Below are 20,912 nucleotides of genomic sequence, written 5' to 3' on the forward strand. Positions count from 1 at the left end.
AAATTATTTTCATTAGTTCTCCTAATGTAATTTGAAGTCTTCAAAAACACAAAATAATTGTTTTTATAATCCTAAAAATAATTCTTTTTAGAGAAATATAGTACCTACTAGAAACTCATATATAATGAATGAAAGAAAATGGTTACTGACTTAGAATATAAAACTTTGTATCCCAGATTGCTTCCAGATACTGAAAGGAAAGGCTCATTTAGCAACATTAACCTGATCATACACTCTTATGTTTAGAATTCTTTATTTTTACAACACTCGGGCAAAACAAATGTTGCAATTAAAAATGACCATTTCTGTATCTGGAAACAAAGAGCTCTATTTTTTAAAACTCAAGTATGATATATTCCGTTCTGTGAAATGAATACTAATGAAATATAAATTCTTAAAATGCATTTCTGTTTTTTCTAAACTAATTCTCTTATACTTTCTGCTCATATATTATAAATAGATCTCAAACTTAAAATTCACAGTCTGTTTAATATTTTTGCCTATGTATTTTAAACAAATCCAAAATTTAGTAGTTACTACAAAAATAAATGTAATCCCCAGGGTTGATCAAAGATTTAATCTGACCAGATGGGGCAAACTTGAGAAAGATTTTGACTTTCCACTCTGTTTTGCAACAAGAAAGGCTGATTTTTTTCTTTCTTTCTTTCTTTGTTAGAGAAACAGAGATCAGGCCATCCCCAGAGAAATGAGCAGGTGTGGCCATTTATAAGCATGTCTGCTTATATTACAAACCAGCATAAGAAAAGTTTGAAATGGGTTGAAAAGATCTGCTAAACAGTTTTAATGTTTTACTCTAAATCCTATTTATTCAGTCAAGAACTGATCAAGCTGGCAGGAAAATACCTAGTCTACCCAAACCTTTAAAGATCTTGTAATTTTATTTTTTATTTTTATCTTTGGTTGCAAGTGAATAGGTGCACTTTGGTAATCCTTGCCTCTGGACAAGCACAAATTTTTTTTTGTCCTTTCTGAATGCCTAATAACAGAGCTTTGCTTCCTGTCTAATGATGAAAGGGTGGCAGTCAAGTTCTTTCTCTTATTTTACTATAAAACTGAGGAATTTCACGGACCATTTTGAGAAGAGAATCCAATGAAATATTAGCAGTACTAAGTAAAGCCCTTTAAAAAAATTAGATAAGTTAAAATGTATTTAGCCCAAGTTCATTTATTAAAACTATGAAAACACTGAAGAACACAAGTAAGCACAGGATATTGTGTTGTTAAGGGAGTTAAAGGACATGGAATATGGGTTTGTTGGTAGAAATACTCTGCTTTGTTCTGTTATAAATACAGATTTACAAAGACTAAAGATGCAAACTATGTTGAAATAACATATTTGTAAATTTTGTAAAAGCCTATTTCATGATAATGTGTGTAGACATGTTTCTTAAATAGAAAGCCTTCTCAATCTATAGTTTTCAACTGACTGAATAAAAATATCTAATGTTATAAAAGACACCCTTGGGTGGGTAATGATCTCAGCAGCTACATTGACAGTTTCTCATGTTTTAATTCACCTTCACAAATCCATGGCATCATTTTTTGGCTAAAGTAATGTCAGTCAGTGACATTTGCGGCAAGTATCAAAAGGACCCCCCATGGCAGCCATTTTTATTTGATTCTTAAGATCCAAAGGCTGCTGAAAGAACAATTGAATAAAGTTGAGGATTGGAGAAGCTTGATTTTCTTGTTCTCTGTGAAATGAAACTGTGGTCTTTTTCTTCCTCTTCCCCTTGAAAGCAAAAGTCTGCTAGGGGGTTGTAGCTGTGTCAAAGCCGCTGGGATGCCACTGCTGATCACTTTAATTACTACGACTAAGGAGGATAAAATTAAAAGTAGCACCATTGAAGCAGTAGAAGAAAGCTTGCCTAGATGTCGGTGAACTGTGAAATATAAAAATTGCATACCAGTACGTTTTTATGGAAAGGAAACAAGGAATTACATTACTTATTCTTGAAGAGTTTGTCCTTAAATTGTCAAGTTTTACTAGTGCGTCTATCTATGGCAGATTGTAGACCATTTTAGAACGATAAGGAAAATAGTATCTTGAAGACATGCTGTGAAAATATTTTTTCAGTTTATGTCCAAAGTGGTTAGTTATGATCCATCTTCTATATTTGAATATTTAAATCCGTTGTGTTGAAATACAAGCTTTTTGTACCATAACAGGACTTTAGCCTTATTCTGAAGATGTTAGGTAAGAGGAAAGTGGAGCTTAAATGTACCACATTCAGTACTTTTCTGAAGGCTTATAATTTAAGGTCAAGAATGTAAGTTTTAAATGAATATAAATAAGTTAATTTCTCTTTACTGCTACTGTTTTCAGTAGCACAAAGGAGCATTTAACCTTATTTGTATAGCCCAAAAATAAGTAAAAAACTGTTGTTGTTTTTTAATCACAACAGCAATAGGGCTTGAGACAAATTTTCTGAACACCAATAATGTAATAGACAGGACCAACCCTTTGAAATCAGACAGACACTGATTTTAATTCTTACTGTGCCATTTACAAGATGTATGACCTTGGGCAGTATATTTAAGTGCAATTCCATTTCTGTGAAACCGGAGTGACATTGGTTACCTCAGAGTGGTGAATGGTAAATGAGACAACACCTGTGAACACACTGCACAGACACACAGCCAGTATTTACTCAAAAATACAGCTTCCCTCTAAAGAGTGCATCCATCTTACAAAAGCTCAAATGTCCTATATAAATCAGTCTAACTCTCTTAATAATACTGTACAGAAAAAGGTAAATGCCATCAGACCCATTCTTAAAAAAATAGGAAACTGCTTCAATTTATTTAAGTTTATTTAGGCAGATAAATGAAAGATAAGTTTCCTATGTATTGAATTTTCAAATGTAATTTTTAATGACAGCAGTCTTCTAAGGTACTTACATTGCATCCCATTGAAAAGATTCCTTTATTTTTTTCAGCAGATTTGGTAAACAGATGACTTATTTACAGCTATGAGTCACTGTCTTCCTTTGAATGCAGAAAGGTGAAAACAGATAACACATTTCTGTATTTGAATAGTTTTAGGCAAACCATCATTGTCAGAAATACTCAATTCTACAAACATACAAAAATAACAAAATAATCATCATCCTTACTCTCTGATCATTTTATTCCTTTGACATAAACAATATGTTTCTTTTAAGTAAAAGATACAAAGATTTGGTACTATCTGTTCTTTAAATAATAATGTAAAAACTGACTTTTAATGAAGTTTATATGTAAAAATTAAGATGAAATAGTTTTATATATAAGGAATCTGGAAATTAGTAATACTATCAGTTAAATTGGTTGCATAATCAATTGCTGTAATTACAAGGTTTTCCTTGTGACCTTAACAATTAACTTCTATTTTCTCAGTTGGCTCTTTGTCTTAAGAGAACTTAATGGGTGAGAAAACAAACAGCACCGATATGCCATCCCACTGGAGAGCTCTAGGCCCAAGCAAAATTGTCTCTGTGGTGTTAGGACATTAGTAGAAAAGTAAATCAAGGCAATCTGATAGGGAACTAGAATTCTGTCAATCAGGCTCAAGATTTTGTGCTGTGTCCATAAACTTTGTTTACTGTAGGGTTTTATGAGTTGTAACCTGCCCTTGCAGTGTGTTAATGAGACTAAATCTTGCTACTTGAGAATTGAATTACAGCACACCTCTGGGCTAATGGTTATAAACAGAAAGTCCCATTAGGGCTGCATTCTGATTTGTTCATTTGCATTTTTTTCTATTGTATGGAGAACAATGACAGGTAAATAGTCACAAACAAACAATTTACATGGAAATTGATAAAGTGTCCCTAATTAGTATTTAGAGTTGGTTTTATTAATGATTGTCTGCTTTAAATTGCACTCTTGGTAAGATCTCAGAAACATTTGCAGATGGGAGTATTACTGGGGGAGGAGGAGAAAATGGTAGGTGATAAGAAAAAGCTAGGTTCTCATTTCATATTCAGAAAGGTAGAATCATTTATTTCATTTTTATGCAGTTAAGATGACCCAAGACCACTTCATCTTAGTCTGAATCACCAAATTCCAACTCTGCAAGAAGTTATTACTCATGCGGTGAAATTCACTGAAACCTAGTTGCCTGAGGCATATCAAATAATGGTTTTTATTAGTGCTCTTAACTTCTCTTAAATTTGAAAGATGAAAGTTTAGTAAAAAGCTCAATTTTCCTCAGTTGGTCATGTAATTTGGTACTTTTGGGGATCAAATAGTTCGGAGGTTAAGACCAGGGCCCTATAGTCAAACAGACCAGGATTGGACTCTGAGCTCTAACATCAGTTCTAGCTGTGAGATCTTGGAACTCTAAAACTAAATATTCTCATTGGTACAAATTGGGTTGTAAAAATTAAATGAGATCATCATACATATAAAGCACTTAGCACATAAAAGCTCAAGAAATATGAATCAGTTCAGTTCAGTTCAGTCGCTCAGTCATGTCCGACTCTTGGTGACCCCATGAACGGCAGCACGCCAGGCCTCCCTGTCCATCACCAACTCCCGGAGTCCACCCAAACCCATGTCCATCGAGTCGGTGATGCCATCCAACCATCTCATCCTCTGTCATCCCCTTTTCCTCCTGCCCTGAATCTTTCCCAGCATCAGGGTCTTTTCCAGTGAGTCAGCTCTTTTCATCAGGTGGCCAAAGTGCTGGAGTTTCGTCTTCAACATCAGGCCCTCTAATGAACACCCAGGACTGATCTCCTTTAGGATGGACTGGTTGGATCTCCTCACAGTCCAAGGGACTCTCAAGAGTCTTCTCCAACACTACAGTTCAAAAGCATCAATTCTTCAGCACTCAGCTTTCTTTATAGTCCAACTCTCACATCCATTCATGACCACTGGAAAAACCATAGCCTTGACTAGACGGACCTTTGTTGGCAAAGTAATGTCTCTGCTTTTTAATATGCTGTCTAGATTGATCACTGGAGAAGGCAATGGCACCCCACTCCAGTACTCTTGCCTGGAAAATCCCATGGACGGAGGAGCCTGGTAGGCTGCAGTCCATGGGGTCACTAAGAGTCGGACATGACTGAGCAACTTCACTTTCACTTTTCTCTTTCATGCATTAGAGAAGGAAATGGCAATCCACTCCAGTGTCCTTGCCTGGAGAATCCCAGGGATGGCGGAGCCTGGTGGGCTGCCATCTCTGGGGTCGCACAGAGTCGGACACGACTAAAGCGACTTAGCATAGCATAGCATAGGTTGATCATAACTTTCATTCCAAAGAGTAAACTTCTTTTAATTTCATGGCTGCAGTCACCATCTGCAGTGATTTTGGAGCCCAGAAAAATAAAGTCAGCCACTGTTTCCACTGTTTCCCCATCTATTTGCCATGAAATGATGTAGTTTTCTGAATGTTGAGCTTTAAGCCGACACCAAAATAACCATTATCAAGCCTGCCTTTCCTTTTTATTTTCTAAGTTTAGAAATACTAATAATAAACTGAGGATTTTTGTGTATTATTATTATTGCATCTTCAGTTTCACTCTACCCAGTGTATACTACTCCTCTAACTACAAATAAGTCTGCCTCTCTAAATATTAAGAAAATTACTTTCTCTTGAAGGTTAGCTCTCTAGTCTTTTGCCCCTACCACAACCATCCAACCCAGAAACCTGTCATCTCATTTCTTTCTTCCTTTCCCCCAAGACTTTTAAAAAATAACTTTTATTACAAATGTAGTGTGGTTATATTATAGAAAGTTAGACAACGAAGAGAAATTGAAGAAAACGTAAATATCACATTTCCATACCCTGATAGCTCCACCATGACAACTTTGTAAATAACCTTCTAGGTCTGCATATATATTTTGCCAAAAAGACAAAATTAAGTTATTAATATATAAACTATTTTTGCAGTTGTTGTATTTTCTCTCATTTAATACTATGATTATATTCAGATTTCTTTAATTTATTCAGCAGTGTCCTTTATAGCTGGTTTATCCAACTGGTGTCTAACCCAGGCCTATACATTGCATCTGGTCAGGTCCCTCTTATTGGTGGGGATGGTGATTGGTTAGTTGGCTTTTGTTGTGTGTTTGTTTTTATAACTCTCTCTCATTAAAATGACCAGGTCAGTTAGCCTGAATATCCTACTTCCTAGGTTTGTTTGTTTGCTTCCTTGCTCTGTCATTTACCATGTTTCTCTATCTCCTGTGTTTAAGATAAACTGGAGATTATATCTAAAGGCTTAGTAGATTCATTTTAGACATAGTGCTTGCTTCATGTGCTTCACATCAAAAAACATGTTACATATGGTTGACTCAACATTAGAGATGCTAAGATTGACCATTAGAGTAGTGGTTTCTAATACCTGATCTAGTTCTGATCTCTCGATTTAAAATACGATTTTCCTCTTACAACCAGGAAATAATCTATATGGTATTACTTAATTAACCACATGATCTAATTATTAATGTGTAAAACAATCCCAAACATAATGGTCTAAATTACTTTTATTCTCACTAATTCTGTGGGTCAGGATTTCAGATAGGGTACAGTGTGTGTGCTTTGTCTCTGTTCCACATTGTCTGAAGTCTCAGTTGGGGTGACTTGAGCAGTTGGAAGTGACCCAAAGTGGCTAAAGGCTGATATTCTGAAGAAGCCTTTATTCACATGTCTGATACGTGAGCTCAGAAGACTCAAGACTGAACTTGGGAGTTGGGGGAGTGAAAAAAAAAAAAAGACTGAACTTGGCTGGGAATGTGAACTAGTGCACCTGCATATGGCTTGGGATTCTCACAATATGACAGTTGGGTTCCCAGAACATATAAAATGCAAGAATTTCAAGAGAACTGGGCAAAAGGGTATAGCCTTTTCTGACCCAGCCTTGGAAGTCACCTTCAACACTTCTATTTTCTGTTGATTATATACAAGTCACTTACACTAGCCCATACTCAAGGGGAAGGGAATTAAATATGTCATCTCTTGATAAGGAAATAGCAAAGTCACACTGCAAAAAGTTTATAGGATGAGAAATACTGTCATGGCCATCTTTGGAAAGTATGTAATATAAATATCCAGTTTCCCATCAAACATTTTCTTAAGAGCTTTAATAATAGTTCATAAGCCTTGCTAGAATCAATCATTCTTTTATGAGTGGCAAAGTTTCATTTTTTTTTTAATTTTACTTTTTAAGAAATTGTTAATATAGCTGGAATCATTTTATAAAGTAGAGTTTTCTGTCATCATTAACTGGGCTATTTATTAGTTGCCCTAAACTTCAGTTCCCACTGGAAAGACACGATAAGTGCTTGATTTTTTTCTCCAATTACTAATTTTGGGGAATTATCTTTTTAAAATTTATTTATTTATTTATTTGGTTATGCCATATTTCAGTTGCAGCACACTAGATGTTCAGTCTTCGTTGCAGCACTTGGGATCTTTAGTTGCAGCATGTGAACTCTTAGTTGTGGTATGTGGGATCCACTTCCCCAACCAAGGATCAAACCTGGGCCTCCTGCTTTGGGACCACAGAGTCCCAACTGCTGGACAAACAGGAAGTCTCAGGGAGTTCTATTAAAAGCATCCTCAGATGAGTTTATATATCCTTCTAAGAACTTTTTGAATGTCATAATAAATTGATGAATTTTCACTGATTCATTGTGTGATTTCATTGATTATTCAATTCATTGCAGTCATTGCATGTTTGTTTGATACTGAGTTGTTTCACTTTGCCCACTGGGAGCTTCAAGCTTGTGCTGCATTCTATACCCGCATTAATTTTGACAGCTCTCAGTTCTAGCCGTCTCAAAATTTGTGAACAGTTGCCTGGGCTTGAACTGCATCAGTCTAGTGCCTACCCCTCTCTCTAATGCTATTACCTACCAAGTTTGATTGCCCTTTTTAAACGTTCAGACTCATTAACCTCTAACATTTACTGCAGTCGATTATTCCCTTTTTCATGAAAGCCTCTTCGTCTTTGATTCTCAGGATGTATCAGTGTTACAGTTCTCATCCCCTTCCTTCTCTGTCTCCTTTTCCTATTTTTACCTAAATGTAAATGTTTTCCGTGATTTAGTTAGTAGGTTTTATTTTTCTCTACAGTACTTCTTCAGGTGATCTTGTGTATTCCTGTCACTTCGGCCGTTAGCTCTGTAGTCATAGTTTGACTTCACTCCCTAGCATCATTTTCACTTCCCAACTACTTACATCTTGACTCAAGTGTCCAACCAGCCTCTCAAATCTAGTCTATCTTACCCCAGACTTCCAGCCTTTTCCTCTTATAATTCATCTTGGTTTTTCTATTTTTAATGCCACATTTCTAGTTACCCAAGTTTAAAACTTCTGAGTCAGCTTTTTTTCTTCCCTCTACCTCTAATCAGTTACCAAGAATTGGTACAGGTACCAGTTCTAGCTCTGATATGTTTCTTACACTTGTCTCCTTCCATTCCCATTGCCACTATCCCAGTTCTGAATCTCATTATAGTTTCCTTGTCCTATTTATAAGAGCCTCCTAAGTACTCTTTCCAGTCCCTCTCTGCCAGCCTATTTTATACATTGTTGTTAACTGTACACTTCTGGTTAATCATTCCCCTTGGGGGGAAAAAAGTTACACAACAAAAGTAAACTTCTTTCTTCTGAACTCTTCTGTGCATTTTAATCACATCTCCTTATTGTGGCTGTTTTATCTTGCCCTCTGTATTATAAGCTTTGCTAGTATAAATTATAAATTTTCATGCCTGAAATTTCTATAGCAAGTACCAAGCACCAGGGTGTGTACTAAGGACCAAAGATACAAAGATAAGTCAAATCTAGCTCCTGCCTTTGAGTGGCTCAGTTCTGCCGAGAAGGAGGCATTTGTGCAGAGTTTTAACTTGATATGTAGTGTTTTAAAAAGTAATCACATGCACTACACACACACACACACACACACACACACACACACACACACACACTTTTGTAGCCACAGAGAAGAAGGAGAACTTCTTTCCACCAGCAAGGAGGACAGAAGAGTAGTCAGAGAAATTTAGTGGATTTAAAATGAATCTTGAAGAATGAGTAGGAGTTAAATAGATGAGAGAACTTTCCAGGAAGATGAAATGATATATTCATTTCAAATCCATGGATGCATGAAACTGCATGATACAAACAATTTGTATAAATAGATGTGAGGTTTTATAGAGATTGGAAGAGGTTAAGAGAAGGTAACCACAGATATGTTGGGGCCAGATTATTTCAGGCTTTGTTTTGTCATAATGATAATGCCTTATATCATATACTTTCCAGTTTACAAAGCAGTTTCACATTGATTATTTGCAATTCATAATAACCTGTTTTTAGGGAGGCAAAATCTAATTTATTTAACTCTGTCATTTTTAGTTATTTCAAATACCAAAACCCACGCTAGATTTTACTTTTTCTTTTCAGTGTGTGTCTGGGGGGAGAGTAGAAATGGGGATAGTAGTACATCAGTACCTAATTCTGATTTTAAAACTATCAGCAATAACTGAGGAACTAATGTGCTATCCTATACCTGCCATAGCCCCCTAAAAATACCGTTTTCTATATTTGATCAACATGATGTAGCAGCATTTTCTACTATCAAAAATTTCCTTTAGCCAGTGCTGTATGCCTTTACTAGAAACATGCAAGTTAAATTTTAATCTTAAGAAAAAAAAGTATTAATTGAAATTCTGTTTTCAATATTGCAACTTTTTTCCTAAAAGCTCGGTCATTTTATTAATAGTTGATCCTGCTACTTTACTTTGGTAATTATATTGCCAAACATTCTTTAAAGGCTACTTTGAATTTTTAACAGACATTTTAATACAATAATTTGTAAATGTTTTTAAAAATCTGATTCTTGGATGTCTTTTAAAAATGGTGTGACATCCAACTGATATAGAGCATCCTATTTATAATGTGGGCCAAGCACCATGCTGTAAACCAGTTACTATCATGATGATCAGATTGAAAATGAAATTGCATTTCTGTCAATTACTGAGTTGGCAACTGTTCAATATATCTTAGCAGCAAGATGAAGAGCGACGTCGGCAGCTGAGAGAGAGAGCTCGTCAGCTAATAGCAGAAGCTCGATCTGGAGTGAAGATGTCAGAACTTCCCAGCTATGGTGAAATGGCTGCAGAAAAGTTGAAAGAAAGGTCAAAGGCATCTGGAGGTGAGTTGAAGAATCTTGTATCATATTCTACAGACAACCCAGAAATCCGTGATGGACCTTTCGGGACATTTTATTCTTACTTCAAAATGTTGTGCATCAAATACATAAAGTTTCTAACCTATTCATAGTAAATCAGAAGATGACTATTGCCATTTTTCAAAATCAACTCTTTGACTTAATTTTTAACAACTCAGGAAGTACTTTGATTATGATTAAGTATGATTAGTACTCGAGAAACACCAAGAATATGATTTAGGAGAAAACTCTGACAGTCCTTAGTTTGTGATTCCCCATGATGCCTCATTAATTGTATTAGAATGAGTAAAATGCGATCAAGTCCTCAGCATCTGGATCACAAGACTTGTTAGTCTAGAGCTTTGGCTTGAGAGATTTTCACTTTGAGCCAGATCTTTGGAAAGTAGCTTTAACAATGTTTCCAGCACTATATCCTGACATGTAAGAATTTTTAATAAGTCCCATATGCATTTCTCTTAGTCTTCTTATTTGAAGAGGGTCTTTTTCAATATCTGTAGAAATTTTTCTAAGCTTGATGTTGAAACAAGGACTACATATACATATAATTAAAGGGAATTTTAATTTTACCTATCAGTGCCCAATTTCAGCACTTTTAACTTGAAACTTTTTACGTTTTTATTTTAGTAGTATACTCAAGAGGGCTTTTTTATTTCAAAGATACGTGACCTATTTATCTTCCAGAACATGCCAGGTACTTGTTCTGAGTTAATCTTAAATGTTAAGATCATTCTGGAGAGTAGGCAAGTGAGGACTGGAATAAAACCTTAGAGAACTGAAACAAAGGAAACTATTTCTAGGTCAATAAGTTTCTTCATAGTAAACGGAAACTTACTGCTGTTATTTCTAATTGATCCCTTATATTAAAATCTTACTGTTGTAGAGTGTTCCAACAAATGCCTATAGCATGTTACCTCCCATCCCCATATATTTGAAAGCTGCTTTCCCAAATAGCTATGTTTCTGTCCATCTGGTGTTCTCAGAATGTTTGTTTCTTAGTTAAGTCTTTCATCTTACCTTTTCAACTCCTATCATTCAGAATTTTTATTACAGTTTCTATATGGAGAAGGGAATGGCAACCCACTCCAGTATTCTTGCCTGGAGAATCCCATGGACAGAGGAACCTTGCAGGTTACATACAGTCCATGGGGTCGCAAGAGTCGGACACAACTGAGTCACTTTCAGTACTTCAGTAACCGCTCACAGCTACATTTATATAATGCTATTATAATTTGCTTTCATTTATTATTAGTAACAAGATGTTTCTTTGATATCATAGAAATTCCAGATACTCTAAGTAAACCTTAGATGTCTCTGCTTCCTTGTATCTCAGAATGATTAAAAAAAAAAAAAGCCTCATATTCTTGACCCTCCAGATAGACTGTCCTAAAATTATTGATACTATCTCCATGTGACATTGTAAACCCATAGAAGAGTAAACGTAAAATAGAGAGGCATCCACTGTCTCTTAATTTTTTTTTTTCCTAACAGGCAGCTGATAACAATGCTAAATGAGTTGTGAACTCTAGGAAGACTAAGGATTAAAATTTTCTGATTAAGGGTATGGTGTGAGTTAGCTATGTAATTGGTCTTATCTTTATAATCCAATCCCAGTTGAGGCTAAGCCAGAACTAGACTAGATAGAGAGACTTAATCAGTGTTACAACCCCCAAAATGGGTAGCTTCCCAGCTTGGTAACTAGGGAAAGTGAAGACCTGACTTTGGCATCATTCAACAGTCCACAAAGTGAATAAAGAATAAGTGAGGATTGGATCTCTGAAACTAACAAAAAAGTACAGACTAGAAAAGGAAAAGCCAGATTAAATGAAGATGGGACAGAGTTCAACGGATGACTTATGAGAACCTGCTGAAAAGTCAAGACTCTTCCCTAAGATGACCAAGGTGATCAGGCCCATTTCTCTCATAGACCATACCATACCTTGGATGTTGGAAGTGGCCACATATCAGATGGTAGTCTGTTAATCAGACCTAAAGTTGACCTTCAAGTGGTGCAGGCCTATTTCTTGACCTCAGTGGTGGATTTTGGCCTGTCTTCATAAAGGAGTATGGATATGACTAGGTCTGCTCGGGCATCAAAGCCTAAGCTGAAGTTTTCAAGGCCAGAATGGAATAGACCTTTAGTTCAAGGGAAAGGGTAAGATTCCTTCCTAGAATTCAACCATTCATACATACACATTTATCTATTTAGTGGTTCCAGCTGTTGTGTTGGGCCAGGATTTGGCAGAAAGGGCCCTAGGAAGGGCCAGAGTAAATTTTTACAGGCTTGCAGGCCATACGTTCTCTCTCTTAACTGCTTGGCTCTGCCCTTGTAGATTTGAACAATATGTAAATTAATGGGCATGCCTGTTATTTACTCTGAAAGCGTGGTAGGCTGAATTTTGCCCCCCGTGCTATAGTTTGCTGGCATTTACATAGCCAATTAGATATTCACTTGATTTCACAAGAGTCTAATTCCTAAATGAAAATGACCCTTTGGGGTTGATAAGTCAGGAAACACAATTAACAAATTAGCGTCCACTCTTCCACTGTCTAATGGGAATTACCAAATCTGAATAAGGAATGGTGCAAAATGAGAGAGGGATCAGCCTAGATGATGGACTAGAGAGGGAAATTTTTTGGAAGCAGTGGTCCAGAGTGACAAAGAAGAGGGAGTAGTCAAGAGCTGAAATAATAAGGTGAAAGCACAACCTAGGGGATGTGTTGAACTTGGTACTCAGACTCATTGCCTGAACCTATTTGAAATGCTTGCTTTTTTCCATTCTCAGCAGCCAGCCTCAGTGAGGAAAGGACACTTGCTAAGTTTGAGGTGAGGTGTCATGAGCCTCAGGTGTTCACAGAAAATATTTGTAAGTTATTTTAGGTCTCTGAAGCCAGGTATCCAAGCATCCCACTTGCATCCTATTTCAACCAGAAATAGCCTGATTCTTATGAAATAACAGAACCCGTCCAAGGAGCTACAGCCTCAGTTCAGTTCAGTTGCTCAGTTGTGTCCAACTCTTTGCAACCCCATGAATCGCAGCACGCCAGGCCTCCCTGTCCATCACCAACTCCTGGAGTTTACCCAAACTCATGTCCATAGAGTTGGTGATGCCATCCAGCCATCTCATCTTCTGTTGTCCCCTTCTTCTGCCTCCAATCCCTCCCAGTATCAGGGTCTTTTCCAGTGAGTCAACTCTTCACATGAGGTAGCCAAAGTATTGGAGTTTCAGCTTCAGCATTTGTCCTTCCAATGAACACCCAGGACCGATCACCTTTAGGATGGACTGCTTGGATCTCCTTGCAGTCCAAGGGACTCTCAAGAGTCTTCTCCAACACCACAGTTCAAAAGCATCAATTCTTCGATGCTCAGCTTTTTTCATAGTCCAGCTCTCACATCTATACATGACCACTGGAAAAACCATAGCCTTGACTAGACGGACCTTTGTTGGCAAAGTAATGTCTCTGCTTTTTAATATGCTATCTAGGTTGGTCATAACTTTCCTTCCAAGGAGTAAGCGTCTTTTAATTTCATGGCTGCAATCACCATCTGCAGTGATTTTGGAGCCCAAAAAATAAAGTCTGACACTGTTTCCACTACAGCCTAGCTTTTACTTTTTCGCCTCTTGAAATAATTTGAAGGCTTAGAAGAGAGTCAGGTGATATTGTGGTATTCTACATGTGTTTTTTCAATTTTTGCTTCATTTTTTAGTTGTAGACCTATAACAGCCTTTTAAACTCCTCATTTTAGGTAACAAACTTATGAGTTCATTTATTATATTGATCTTACTTGGCAAAGTACAGTTGTTTGGGGCCAAAGTGATATTTTCATTTTCAGTTATGTGGTATTGTGGTCAGAGAATATGGCCTGAATTTCTACTTTGAGAATTAAAAAGTTTTTATTTTGCCTAAACAAATGTTGCATTTTTATTAGTGGTCCATGGGCACTTGCAAGGAAGGTGTTTGTCCAGTTTGAAGATGATATTATATCTATAATTGCATGGTATATATTATATAGATTTTATATATTTATGTATACTTAAATCTCTGTATATTTTGTGTCATATCCATGATACCTATCATATCATATATATGATATTTTATGTCATATCTATTTATTTTTATTCTGTAGTTTATTGGTTTGATTTGAATTAGGTTAGAATCATTTATGGAGAAGGCAATGGCACCCCACTCCAGTACTTTTGCCTGGAAAATCCCACGGACGGAGGAGCCTGGTAGGCTGCAGTCCATGGGGTCGCTAGAGTCGGACACAACTGAGTGACTTCACTTCCACTTTTCACTTTCATGCATTGGAGAAGGAAATGGCAACCCACTCCAGTATTCTTGCTTGGAGAATCCCAGGGACGGGGAAGTCTGGTGGGCTGCAGTCTATGGGGTCGCACAGAGTTGGACACGACTGAAGCGACTTAGCAGCAGCAGCAGAATCATTTAACTTTTTTTTTTAAGGGATCATTTAACTATTAAGCAGACATTTTTGCCCCTCTTTGATTTAGATGGAATAGTATACTTTGTTTTTGGATTTCAAATGGATAAATGAAAATTAAAAAAATTTATCTATGAGACTGTGTGCCTGCATTATCCTTATTTCAGTTATGGTAAATAGATTTGTCTAAATTTGTTCAACCAAAATAAAATCTTACAGGCCTTCAGTAATTTTTATTTTCAGCTTTCATTAATAATATATTTGTATTGTTTTCTATCATTTGTTTGATTTTTATAGGATAACTCTACAAGTTATAAATTTTACAGGGGGCCTTCAGTGAGAATTTTTAAATCATGATGCAAATAAGATATCTTATTCTGAAAATTTTTTTTTCTTCAAAGAAATAGTTTCATGTAAATGTAGGTGTTCTCTAAACTACCATTTTGTGTAAATATGTTTTTAACAGTAGCTTCAACTTCTTTTGTTTTTTAAGTGCAGATATTCTTTTTTTTTTTTTTTTTTTACTGTTGCCTTATGTTCAGACTTTTCATTCAATTTATTTATAAATGATAAGTGTTATAAGACTGGCCTTATTTCTGTGCTATTAATCATACCATTGGGATCCCCATTTTGCTTATAGTGCTATACAGTGTCAGTTGGAATGCATTGTCTCATTCCAGTGTATGTACAATCTCTTTCTACTTTTTCCCACATACAGGCCATACTTGCAAACCACCTTCTGTTGTGTATTGTATCTCTAGTTTACTTTATGCCACGCTTACCTGCTGCTGCTGCTGCTGCTGCTGCTCCTGCTAAGTCGCTTCGGTCGTGTCCGACTCTGTGCGACCCCATAGACGGCAGCCCACCAGGCTCCCCCATCCCTGGGATTCTCCAGGCAAGAATACTGGAGTGGGTTGCCATTTCCTTCTCCAGTGCAGGAAAGTGAAAAGTGAAAGTGAAGTCGCTCAGTCGTGTCTGACTCTTAGCGACCCCGGATTGCAGCCTACCAGGCTCCTCCGTCCATGGGATTTTCCAGGCAAGAGTACTAGAGTGGGTTGCCACTGCCTTCTCCGGCCACGCTTACCTAGTGGGTTTTAAATGGGTAGCCTTAAAGATATATATAATCTTATATATATCATATATTTAATATGTAATAATTTAAGCACACACACAGACACACGTACTTTAGTTCTGCTAAAATTCATATAGAGTATTTCGATAGGTATTAAGAAACGTGTAACAATAACTGTTGAAAAAAATTCAAGTGTTCATTGTAAAACTGAAGTCAGTGAATGGAAAGAAAGTGGAAATCTATTCTTAAGAAAACCTGATCATTAGAGGAGATCAAGTTTTACTCTTCCCCTTCCCAAATAGTAATCCTTTTATCTAAGGTTAACAATACATTTATAAACTTTTGAGTTAGCCTATTCAGCATTACTGGTGAGGGGTAATATGGGTAGAGATTTCATTTAGCCAGGAAATAAAATGAATGGCACCTGTTTAACATCACACATAATCCTGGCACTGTATAAAGGAGTAAAGACTATCCCACTGCATAACCCCAGGACCTGAAGTACCCATATCCAACCACTGTTCCAGACTTAGCTTCTCTTTATAACAATGCCATCGTTCTAGTCACTCTGTCTGGGGAGTCAGTGTTGACATCTGTCTCACTCTTCCTCTCATCAGTATCCCTCCCAACTACCCAGTACCAGTTGGTTTTCAAGTCATACCCACTCCCAATTATTTTATGATATATTAAGCTCTCCATACTACTTGCCTGAAGGTTATAACAGTCTCCAACATGGATTTCCTGCCTCCACCCTTTCTGTTCTAGAGTCCATCGTCTTACTCAGCGATCTCAAACGAAGGGTGATGTCACATGGCTAATATATTCCTGTGTGCAATCCCTGAACCACTTTTTCTTTCATATATGAAGGTATATCAGAATGTAAGCAAGAGTAATATTTTAGGAATAATATTGGAGATACTTTAATTCATAAAAACATAAGCTTCAGTGCTTCTGTAGTAATTATACATATTTCACAACTGATTACCATAAAACACTGTGGTAGAAAACTGCTTATATAGACTGTTCTCAACTTAAACAACACATTGCCCATCATGTTTGACCAGCAAACCAGTGTCCCTCTATTCCTACCAAGTAAAATCTTTTTACCTTTTAAGTCTTACTTCCCATTATTTCACTTTAAGTATGCTTGAGCCAGATAGGACTTTACACCATTTTTTGAACATAATCTACACTTTCCTGCTCTCATGCCACTAAACCTCTTCCCTCAATTGTACTTTTTGAAATTCTGTACATTTCTGAAGACTCAATTTAAAGGTTAGGGCTTCCAAAAAATAGTTCCTTGTGCTACTGGCAAAAGAATAATCTTTTCTTTTCTATTCTATTCTTCAAAAGAATAATCTTTTGAATTTGCTCTGTATCTTATTTTTACTTCATAACACTTAACTGTCCTACATGGTATTACAGTCATTTGTATGTATAACTTTTGGTCCCTGGGTTGGGAAGATCCCCTGGAGAAGGGATAGACTACCCACTCCAGTATTCTTGGGCTTCTCTGGTGGCTCAGATGGTAAAGAATCTGCCCACAATACGGGAGACCTGTGTTCAGTCCCTCGGTTGGGAAGATCCCCTGGAGAAGGGAATGGCTACCTAGTCCAGTATTCTTGCCTGGATAATTCCAAGGACAGAGGAGCCTGGCAGGCTACGATCCATGGGGTCGCAAAGAGTTGGACATGACTGAGTGACCTTCACTTATATATAACTTTAAGGTGGAATAAATGTCTTAAAACTTGATATCTTATAAAACTTGATATCTCTTCAACATCTAGCAGTGTTTTGTAAATTGCAGTTTCAGTATACAATAGAAGTTTCTTGAATAAGTAAATGAATGAGTGTTGAATTTTGTGCTTTCACTCTAGATTAATTATGGACAGTAGAAATCAATAGAGGCTGGTTGCAGGAACAAAATACCATACTTTAAAATCTATTGATAGTAAACTCTCTGACAGGAGGAAGTGTTCTGAACACTTTCTTGGTACTCAGGAAATATTTGTTCATTCATTTCCCTTTACTACAGAATTATTTAGAGAATAATTTTTGAGAACAATGAAGATGATGGTGCTGACTTTTATGAAATTAGTCAAATAGTTGTACTAAGCACAGTCAATTAGAAAAGCTCTCTCAACTAATTGTACTTAAATAATATAGCCAAGTATAATACCTTAATGATTTGAAAGCATTTAGCAATATTTTCCCTTGGGGGCATTTCTCATTCTTTTTCTCTCTGTTATATTCTTCTAAATGGCTTCCATTAGGAAGTCTTCAATAAATGTAAACTATTACTATTAATATTAATGCTCACAGTAAATATTTACTTGGGAAGCCCAAAATCAAACACACACTGTACAGGGAAAAGGACAAATATTGAAGGTTTAAGCCAAAGTTATAGAATTTAGAATTTCTCAATTGCAATAACCTTTGGAATATCTCATTATTAATAAAAGTTGCCCTATGAAAAATAAACTGTAGAATAGTAGGGATATTCTTCAACTCCCAGGGCTAGACAGATATTTCTCCAAAAGGTGCATTGCCTATCAGTAGCAGAATTTAAAGCTTAGCTTCTAATATACAGATCTACTGCTATGCCTTTTTAAATAGATAATATTGAAAATTACTTAACCAACTTATGATTAGGATTTAAAAAGGAAAAATATGTAATATAATTAATTATGACCTATAATACATTTTGCTAAATGTATAAAAAAATAGTATAATCTACCTCATTCCCATGTACTTAATTTTGAATAATAACAGTGTTTTCCCAGCTTTATGTCTTCCACGATATACTGTCTTAATTGTTTCTGAACTTTCTTTTGCATAAAGGTACTGTCTATTCTCATCTCAATGTTTGTTCTTAATTTGTCTATAATACTTTTGCTCATATTTCATCAATAGTACAAAAGCATTTAAGTCTTCATGCAGATAATTTAAAAATAGCTACAAGTTTATAAAGAATGATTTGTTTCTTTATATATTTCTAGTAAATGATAAAATGTGAAATTTAGAAATATTATTTGGTGACTTTTTTATTTGATGACTTTTTTATTGAACCAACTTTATTTTTATTTACTGTCATTAGAAATTAGCAGGAGATTACATTTTAAAATATAGGGATTCAATGAGCTCAATAATTCAGAGACAGCATGTGGCAAATTGTCAAAATCTTTGCATCTGCTTTGATGTGACAATTCATCTTTGACATGGAAATGTAAATATAAATGTTAATCCAATAATGAAAAGTTGACTTAAAACTGATTTCTTAACTTGCTTGTCTGTGTCAGACCTGAATTTGAACTGTCATTAAAATACTGTTTTTTCTTTCCTATATAAAATAGAAATAATATACTAATAATCTACTAACATTATTGCTACATGTTCCTACAGATGAAAATGATAATGTTGAGATAAATACTAACGAGGAGATTCCTGAAGGCTTTGTTGTAGGAGGTGGAGATGAACTTACTAACTTAGAAAGTGACCTTGATACTCCCGGTAATTTCAAATTATAAATACTTTGTGTCCTGCTGCATGGCAAACTCTTCTGTTACATTTTTATTATTATCTCACCAATAATGATAGTAAATTCTTTTCGTAGTTTTATTACATCTTATGCCCTCACAAATCATTTAGCTAACTCCACCTTCCATCAATTTTATATTATTATTTTGTTTTAGGCTTAATGTTAAAATTAGCAATAATATTGAAATGGCAAATTTTTGTTTTTCTCTTATTACTAAGATTCACTTTGGTATTTTATGGGACAATTTGTAGACATTCTGTGATTGGTTCCCTTCTCAGCCTAAATATTTTGTTGTGATGTTCTAAGATCTAGATGAAGCATTGGAATGCTTCAAATAGTAATCTAAACCATGGATCAGATTTCCTGATTTGGTTTGAATTTGGTAGTCTTAGTAGGAATATTATTTTGTAAATTTTGTGCTTACTTTAAGTATTTAAATATTACTACTAATAAATTATTTTATGTGTGCTTAATGATTACAGTAAAACTCTTTGAAAACTGCTTATATAGATTACAATTAAATTAATCTCTTATTGTATATCAATAGATATCATACCAGTAATCACATTTGCGATTGAACTTCTGAGTTCTTGTATAAAATATAAAGAGATATCATACCAGTAATCACATTTGCAGTTAAACTTCTGAGTTGTTGTATAAAATATAAAGATAATTGCTTGTGGTTTAATAGATGAGTGTTCCATATGCATTACCTTTGTAAGTTAGCAGCAGGTAGCTTTGTAAACATAAGGGGTTCCATAAATGCTTATTAAATTGAATTCTTATAGCAGTAAAATGTCTTTGGCAATTACAGGTAAGAAAGTGAAATCCCTAATGTTTATCTTCTTCTGTGAAAAGCTACAGGGAGGGAGACACTCTTTTCTTCCCAGCCATGGCATGTCCCTACAATGCTAACCTGCTTTGTTTCTTCCCTGTTTGAAATCATGCTGTTATTTCTGCAAAAAAACAGTCAACCAGAGTCTTCCTAACTATGGACAGCAGCTCCCCGCCCAAAAAATCTGTGTCTCTTGTCAGTAGTTCCTTCATGGCTTAGTATTAAATAATACTTTACTAGATACAGGGCAATATATTTATAATTATTTAAGTCCAGAAGAATGCTGATATTTAAGGAAATTTTAAAAAAATTTAACCCAAAATTAGGACTGCCTTTTACTTCTTTCAATTTAAAATACCTACTCACCCTCTCACCACAGCCACTGTCAAAGTCTTTCAGAAATTGGTATCATCTCTTTACCACTGAGGGCACCCATAAGTTCAGAATTAAAGCCTTAACATTCGATTCATGGAAGTATAAAATCAGTGACAATCAGTGGTACATATTTCCTGATTTAATAGTAGATTATGAAGACAGGAGAAATTAACCCTTTTTTGGATAAGGTAAGGAGAATTTTTTAGCTTTAGTTACAGCAACTTTGTGAGATATTTTAATGTATTTAAAGGCTGACTAATATTAAGGCTTAACAGGCTTGACTCTTTTCTTTTTAAAAACACTCTTCCTACTTTTTTGTATACCAAAAAAGAAAACACATCTCAGTCTTCCTGTTTTTGGAGTTAACTAATACATTGTTTACAGTTCTCAAGCATGCCAAGTGCTGGCATGTACATAGGACAGATTTCCAATTCAGACTATGGTTTATTTCATGGCAA

General features: G+C 35.6%; 1 protein-coding gene across 15 annotated transcripts in view; it reads left to right on the forward strand.

Moving 5' to 3' along the window:
* EHBP1 (EH domain binding protein 1) overlaps positions 1 to 20,912 on the forward strand; it is a 566,468-nt gene that overhangs the window by 495,003 nt on the left and 50,553 nt on the right. For 10 of the 15 annotated variants that reach the window (XM_070798096.1, XM_070798098.1, XM_070798095.1 and 7 more), the window contains 2 exons: positions 10,013 to 10,160; positions 19,109 to 19,216. In XM_070798096.1, the coding sequence (XP_070654197.1) occupies positions 10,013 to 10,160; positions 19,109 to 19,216 (256 nt within the window). The remainder of the gene's footprint in view (positions 1 to 10,012; positions 10,161 to 19,108; positions 19,217 to 20,912) is intronic. The other 5 variants (XM_070798103.1, XM_070798105.1, XM_070798104.1 and 2 more) reach the window with 3 other exon arrangements.

This window comes from Bos indicus, chromosome 11, assembly GCF_029378745.1.
Source record: "Bos indicus isolate NIAB-ARS_2022 breed Sahiwal x Tharparkar chromosome 11, NIAB-ARS_B.indTharparkar_mat_pri_1.0, whole genome shotgun sequence".
Taxonomy (NCBI): Eukaryota; Metazoa; Chordata; class Mammalia; order Artiodactyla; family Bovidae; genus Bos; species Bos indicus.